The sequence below is a fragment of the Babylonia areolata genome, chromosome 6 (genome assembly GCF_041734735.1).
Source record: "Babylonia areolata isolate BAREFJ2019XMU chromosome 6, ASM4173473v1, whole genome shotgun sequence".
Lineage (NCBI taxonomy): Eukaryota > Metazoa > Mollusca > Gastropoda > Neogastropoda > Buccinidae > Babylonia > Babylonia areolata.
Window position 1 is genome coordinate 48,174,352 of NC_134881.1, and position 8,492 is coordinate 48,182,843.

The 8,492-nt window shown below is 42.1% G+C and overlaps 1 protein-coding gene across 1 annotated transcript in view; it reads left to right on the forward strand.

Annotated features, from left to right (window-relative positions):
- The first annotated feature begins 271 nt into the window (after positions 1-271).
- The window catches only part of LOC143283545 (uncharacterized), a 27,143-nt gene continuing 18,922 nt past the window's right edge, over positions 272-8,492 (forward strand). The window contains exons 1-2 of the mRNA XM_076589789.1: positions 272-509; positions 7,708-7,806. Of these exons, the coding sequence (XP_076445904.1) occupies positions 272-509; positions 7,708-7,806 (337 nt within the window). The remainder of the gene's footprint in view (positions 510-7,707; positions 7,807-8,492) is intronic.

Here is an 8,492-nt window from a genome sequence, read left to right on the forward strand (position 1 = left end):
TGCGGGAGCAACAGGGGATGATTGAAATTATCTCTGCACTTCCACAAGTGCAAGAGAAGTGCCATGAGTAGATACAGAACCTCTACATTCTCTTCATTGACTTGACAAAGGCATTTAACACCGTCAGCCGGGACAATCTGTAGGGCATCCAGTCTAAGCTTGGCTGCCTAGATCATACATGATGGCACGACGGCTGCCCAGATCATACATGATGGCATGATGGCTGCCCAGATCATACATGATGGCATGATGGCTGCCCAGATCATACATGATGGCTGCCCAGATCATACATGATGCCCAGATCATACATGATGGCATGATGGCTGCCCAGATCATACATGATGGCATGATGGCTGCCCAGATCATACATGATGGCATGATGGCTGCCCAGATCATACATGATGGCATGATGGCTGCCCAGATCATACATGATGCCCAGATCATACATGATGGCATGATGGCTGCCCAGATCATACATGATGGCATGATGGCTCGCACAGTGGAAAACGGTCGGATCCATTCCCAGTCTCAACGGTGTCAAAGGGTGTTGCGTGTTGGCTCACACTCTCTCAGCTTCGTGTTTGCTACTATTGTTCACAGCTCTCTCTTGGATAGATGCTGGGATCACTGTCCGCTATAGATGTGGTGGCCGTTTCTTCGACCTGAGACGTCTGCATGCAAAAAACAGAGTTCTGTATGCCCTAGTGAGGGACCTTTTATTTGCTGATAACTGATCTTGCAGCACCGAACGAACCGGAACTGGATAAACTGCCATCTGCCTCTCAGCAGCAAAGACCTTTGGACTGGCCGTCAGCCTGCAGAAAACAGAAGAAATGCCTCATCCTGCATCGGGCTTTACCCCCCCCCCTCCCCAGCCCCTCCCCTCCCTGCCCCAGAACCGCAAATCGAAACAGAGAGCACAAGTCTGAACAATATGGATAAATTCACGTACCTGCCTTTCATCCACTTACCCCGTGGACAAAGAAGTGTCCTACAGCTAAATTCATATTTCATGCTGAAATATATATATATATATATATATATATATATATATATATATATATATATATATATAAACAAGGAAACTTGGCTTGTGGGCGTCAAGAAAGCATGAGATAGTATAATGATACGATGGCAAGATAATGTTTTACAAACATAAGTTCGTAAAAGTATAGCACATTCAAAATGTATAAAAGAAATGGAAATTGCAGATACGTCAAGTACATAATCCTTGTAAACAAAATGTGTATAAGTATTAAAAAAACTAAGTCATCCCTCTCTGTACAATGCATTTTTTTGAAAGAGAGCTTGGCCTCAGAAGTAATCTTAGTAAATGTTGTTGTTTTTAAATGTCACACACACACACACACACACACACACACACACACACACACACACACACACACACACACACACACACACACACACACACACACACACTGTACGCAAACACCTTTCAAATATTCATTTTTGTATTATTTCTGATTATAGGTGTTTATGTCACGGACTGGCCGAATGTCAATAATACGCATCGTATAATATGAAGTATGTTATTCACTTTGAAGTGGTCTACGACGAGTTGTCCAGGGAACGACGTGGCGAGCGTCCTTGTTCAGGTGGTCCCACAGAAGAGCAGTTACTGTGCGTCTTTGGGAGCGCACCGTGCCTCCTGTCCAGGCGTCAGCTTTCCTTTTTTTTCCAATAATTGATATCGATCTAATTGTATGTCTTCGATGTATGTGTCTTATACTTCCTAAGATGATTTCTTTCCTTATCCCACACATGGAACCCACATACACCAGAGCAACCTCAGTCTCAGACAACCCCAAACACATATCGCCAATAGCTTTTTCCCCAAAGCAGGCAATGCCCTGTCTCTCGAACAAATCCAGTATGATAAATAGAATTGTGCAATCATCAACCATCTATCTGAAGATCTAGTCATCAGCCACATCCACATGTAATATGCAGCTACTGCTCAAACGTATGTGAGAGAGAGAGAGAGTGTGTGTGTGCATGTGTATGCGTGCGCGCGCGCGCGCGCGCGCGCGTGTGTGTGTGTGTGTGTGTGTGTGTGTACAGTGCGTGCACGTGTGAGTATGGACAAGTTTTTATATTGATACGCACTTGTATGTATCCTAATTTCTACTGTATCTGTGTTTGTGTATGATTTTCGATTTTTTTTCGTATCTTGTTATGTACTCCCCCCCACCACCCCCACCCCTCAATATTCCTTGTGACCCCTGTACACTTGGTAATAAAGACATTCTATTCTATTCTTTTCTATTCGATATATAATTGTCCATGAAAATAGAACAGTCAGAAAAAGAACTTTGTATATTTACTTTGAATACATTTAGAAACAGTCTATTAATGGAAACTGACGTGTTAAAAAAAAAAAAACAAATTGGAAGAAAAAAAAAGAAAATAGAAGGAAAACCTTTTTAGCCAATGAAGAAGGCGGATGAAGCACACACGAAAGAGAGAGAGAGAGAGAGAGAGAGAGAAAACAAACACATTCATTGTGGTGCTCCATAACCTGCATATAACTGAGGCCGCAAAAAAGTGTACAAAAGAACATAATATAAAAACCACTAAAGCAGCCAAACTACGTTTTCGGGGGGGTGCATGCTGGGCATGTTCCTGTTTGCATAACCGTTCCTCTTGGTTTGAATTTAGTGTCGCTGTACAATTCCGCAGCCTGTTTGGCATTGCTATCGTTTTGTCAACGCTGTCGTGCCCTTTCTATTTCAATTGAATATATCAATGAATCAAGTCAATCGAATGATTTCCCATAGACAAATAGTTTACTGCAAATTGCTTTTAGCGAGACACATACATTTGGGTATCTGTATCAGGGGAAGGGTAACGCGCCGCACGTAACAGGCGATGTTGCACAAGTCCATAAATTATGGTCCGAACGATCGTTCGATATCAAACATTGCAACATCACAAATTAGTTTGAAACTTTCTTAAAACACGGACAGAGCCATTAGCACCAAGCGCGTCTCTTCAAAAGAGTATGTCGCAAGGTTTTGTTGCTCTTAGTACGCTCCCCCTCCCTCCCGGCCCCCTCCCCACACAAACACACGTACACACACGAGGCAAAAAACAGTACACACACACACACACACACACACACACACACACACACACACACACACACACACACACACACACACACACACACACACACACGCACATGCGCGCGAACGAGCACGTTTACTTACGTACATACCTACACACATTATTTACCGTCGCCAACAGTCACCTGAAACAACACACAACCACCAGGAAAAAACGGTGTGCGTGGGGTGGAGGGAAGGCGGGGTGTGGTTGGGAGATCTAGGGGGAAACGGGGGAGGGATAAGGGACGGGGGGGGGGGGGCTGAGACAACGTGAAGTGCTGGAATATGCTGATCCCTGCTTTCGTGTGGTTCCAGAGCCTACCATATATAAAGGGAGGGTTGATTCACTTCAGACGTTAGGTTCCTTCCGGTGCCGTACCTGTTGATCCACAACTACTGGTGGTCCCAGCGTCAACATGAGGAATCTGCTTCTTTCTCTCTGTCTCGTCGTGCTGGTCGCCATTGTCTGCGATGCCAGGCCGGCCATGAGAAAGAAGCGCAGCAGTGTGAGTTAACTATTGTTGTTGGTTTTAACTCTGTCTTTTGTATTGTATTGTAATATTGTACTGTGCTGTATTGTATTGCACTGTATGGTATCACGTCATATAGTATAGTATAGTATAGTATAGTAAATATCTATTGTATTTCGTTGTATTGTGTTGCTTTTTGTCCCAACATATTTCATTATTTGTTGTGCTGCTGTTGCCGAAAAGAGTGTGTCGCCACATTCTTTCTGTTTTCTGTTTGCAAAGTGCTTGTGCTTTACTATCAAAATGAATTTCACAGCAAGATTTTACTGAGGTTCTTTTACGTCGGTTAGTTTACGTATGTGTGCGAAGTGCATGCTGCATGTCGGACCTTGATTATTGCATCACACGAATGACACCTAAGGGCTTGTGGAGGGGGTGGGGATATTAAAAATCTCGATCCGTGCGGGAATCGAACCAGTAGACATTCGCTTCCCAGTTGAGAACATTGGTCGCCGCTCTACTTTGTTGTGTAAGGACGTGCGTATGGATGTGTCGTTTGTGTGATCGTGTAACTGGTGGCTTCGTTGACTGGCTGCCTGATTCTTCGGTTGGTTGTCGAACTGATCTTTTGACTTGAAAAGAAAGAACACTGAGTCGTGGAGAGTGAATGATTAAACAACAATAAAGGAGAAGTGTCTGGGTTTGTTCCAAAGTACCATTTATTTACCCGTGTCCTAGCTGAATCGATAGCATATGCATCACTGACTTGAAGTTGTGTATCTTGTAAATGGAAGGTTACCTCCCTTTATTGTTGTTGAATTATTCTTTCGTTTATTTCTTTATGAATGATTTATCTTTTCTTTATTGGGAGAGAAGACGAGAGATTGGATGAACACAAATGCAAAAACAAAAATCAAAACGCTGCATTTCATCAAACCAACGCACCATTTATAATGAGAACAGACTAAATCGACCCGATGTTCAAGCGATTCCACCGTGAACAGCCAACACGACCGTCACACCACATCAGATCACAAACCATTTATCGTCAAGGCAGAAAGGCTGAACAGCCAGTGGAAAGCTATAATCTGAAGCTGCGCTTTGGGCAAACACTAAATAAACACCAAATAATCAATACTAAATGAATCAACACATAAATAGATATTTGAATTGATAGATAGAACGAAACACGAGGGGGAAATGGGAGAAAGGAACACACTGTCAGTTACGTCACGCAACCTGGACAATACAATGCGATACATGAGAACATTCCTTCAAGCTCTTTTTCAATAGAGTGATCATGTCTATCGTGACCATTTGCACTGTAATTGGCATTTCTCACACTGTTTTTCTCCCCCAACCTAACAGCGACTACACACTGCAGTGTGAACGCCCCTTGCACCATCTTCTGACTGCAGCATGAGCTGAAATGAATCCTGCAGATAGTGCAACAAAGTTGGGAGAAGCACCGAAGTGAAATTGGTTTGTGGGAATCTGACCAAAAAATATATTTTAAAAAAAAAGGTTGTGCACTTCATCTCTCTCTTTATTGATCTGTTTATCATTAAAAACAACAACAGCAGCACACACACACACACATGCAACCAGAACTGTTTCCTTTTTTCCGTCACATGCATCGTGGAGAGCTGTTCTTATTTGAAGGCGGTCACCGTGACCTTCAGACAAAATTCGTGTTTTGCGTGACCTCCAGACAAAATTCGTGTTTTGCGTGAAGAAAATTGGCTGTTTTGCTGATCCAGTGGATTCAGCAGACACACACCATAGGTCTGCTTCTTTCTTTCCCACCCCTGAGGTGTGTTGTTGTTCTTTTTAGTGGCAGCTGCCTGTCTTGTTTTGACAAAATAACTTGTAGGTTTCAAATCTCCAAAACATAAGAAAACGACCACCTGGTACACTTCCAACACAGATAAAAGAAAAAAAGATTAAAAACAAAGAGCAAAGTTTTCAACACATTCATTTTTGACTCACTTCTCTATGATGTGAGTCCATGTGATAGGCATGAATAAGATCTTTATGAAGATATGGTAAGCAATATGAGATGTCAAAAGTCAAAATCATTATTGGAAAAATAGTAAAAGCTTGGTGAGAAGTGAAAGATCAAGGTCACAATCTGGCATATGATATTGATAGGAAATATTTCTGCGTGCAAAGAGAGAGGCCTTCTACATAACCTCCAGCAAACTTGGTAAGATAATCGATCATGGTGAAAAAAAACCGTAAAGAAAACAAGGTAAGGGGTCTAATGTTAAGGTCATGTCATGGCCTGTTGAGAAAATGTTAAAGTTTTATACAACTTTGTTTTTTATCCATTTTTCATTCAACATGGCATATCATTTAGTGAGTCAAAGGTCACATCTTTTTGGCCTTTTTGCCAGATTATTTTTCACTGGTATGTTTTTTTATGTTCTTTCTTTTCATTATTCTTTTGTTGGATTAAAAGTGTGTTCCACAAAATGAGTCTTGAAGGCATCGCCTTTTTAAAAAACGTTTTCCTATTTTTGCGTAGCACAGTGAAAGGATGTGGAAGTATGGTCGAGGTGGTTTTTGTTTTGTTTGTTTGTTTGTTTGTTTTTGTTTTGTTTTGTTTTTTGCTGTCGTTTTTGTTTTTTCTTCTCTTTTTCCTGGAGGAAAGTAGACTGGCTCACTCAGCAGTACAAGCTGGCAGGGAAGGGAACTGTCACAAGAGACTGACAAAATTCAATACGCATACATGGGTATACACAAAACAGTGAAGACAGGAATGTCAGCGTTGAAGGAACAATCAAACAAACAATTCACAAAGCAAATACAGTTTGTCCCATCCATCATTCAATTGATTGACTGTTTCATTTGCAGGGCGTTTTGAAGGCTGCCAAGCGTTGCTGTAAGTTTCAGTCTTTGTGTTTAACACACACACACACACACACACACACACACACACACACACACACACACTCACACACACACACTCACACACACACACACACACTCACACACACACACACACACACACACACACACACACACACACACACACACACACACACACACACACACACACACACACACACACACACACACACACACACACACACACACACACACTCACACACACACACACACACACACACACACACACACACACACACACACACACACACACACACACACACACACACACACACACGCACGCACGCACGCACACACACAACCACACTCACCTATGATCACCAGTATGTGTGATAGGATAACGAACAAGTTCAGCCTCCGTCAATACCTGTTATCTTTCACTGACATTCATACATACAAGAAAATGTTTAGCAAAATTTTATCCAAAAAAAAAAAAAAGGAAACAAATGTTTTGAAATTTCGTTCATTATTTTTTCAATATAAACAAACAATTGTTGACCCATCTTATCATATTTCTGAAAATCATAATTCATGCTTTCTGATTCAACTCTACAGACAAGGTACATTTCTCTGAGTCAACTTGTTGACACCGGCTTTGTGTGTGTGTGTGTGTGTGTGTGTGTGCGCGCGCGTGTGTGTATATGTGAATTTGTCGTATTTGCGTTCTGAATAAACGCCCTTTCACTTCTGATATGTTGGCATTGTACACTATGTTTTATGTCTTGTGTGTTACGTTGTTTGGTTTTTTTCTTTTCATGTCAGTTTCTCTTTCCTTTTATTCCTCCAAGCATTTGTCTTCTGCATGTCGTAACCATAGTTAGTATAGCCATTGTAAATCATTCTGAGTGCAATACTATACTCTTCATATTTTATTAATGAAATATGTGCATTATCATATGCCGTCACGGGGTTTCCTGAAATAAACACGTATTGTCTTGTCAACACACACACACCACACACAAGCACACACACACACACACACACACACACACACACACACACACACACACACACACACACACACACATCCTTCCATCCAAACATATGTAGTCAAACTACAAATGTATATTTACTCACTCGTTCATTCATTTGCTCGTTCATTTATGCATACAACATTTTTCTGTTCCTTTTTCCCTTCTTTCCTTCGTCCCTTCCTCTGTTCTTTCTTTCACATTATCAGTGGTGTGTGCCTTGCTCAGTGAAGGAAGACTTCGAGATGCTGGAGGGGTTGGACAATGACGGAACCCTGACGGAGGAAGAAGAAAAGCACCTGAAGGAAGCTTTCGGACAGGACCTGAGTCAGTCAGTCTGTCTGTCTGCCTGCCTGTCTCTTCGTCTGTCTGAATGCCTCTGCCTTTGTGTATTTCTGTCTGGAGGAAGGAACGAAGTCACGAATAAATGAACAACTTTGTAGATTATATAGAAACTGGGTCTCCGTCTCTGTCTGTTTGTCTGTCTGTCTCTCTGTCTCCGTCTCCGTCTCTGTCTCTCTCTCTCTCTCTCTCTCTCTCTCTCTCTCTCTCCGTGTGTGTGTGTGTGGGGGGGAGTGTATGTATGTATGTGTGCGTGTGTGTGTGTGTGTGTGTGTGTGTGTGTGTGTGTTCACATCTATAAAACAGCGCTCTGAATTCATTGTCGTGCGTTTATAAAGATGTTTCGTCATCATAAACTTCATCGTGATTGTCATTATTATTATTATTGCTATTGTTGTTGTTGTTCTTGTGGTAGTGGTGGTGGTTTGTGTTATTGTTTCTGTTGGATTCGATTCTCGGTGACGGCGCCTGATGGGTAAAGGGTGGAGATTTTTCCGATCTCCCAGACCTGCTTGTGCCTGAACCCCCTTTGTGTGTATACGCACGCAGAAGATCAAATACGCACGTTAAAGATCCTGTAATGTATATGTTAGCGTTCGGTGGGCTATGGAAACAAGAAAATACACAGCATGCACACCTCCGAAAACGGAGTATGGCTGCCTACATGGCAG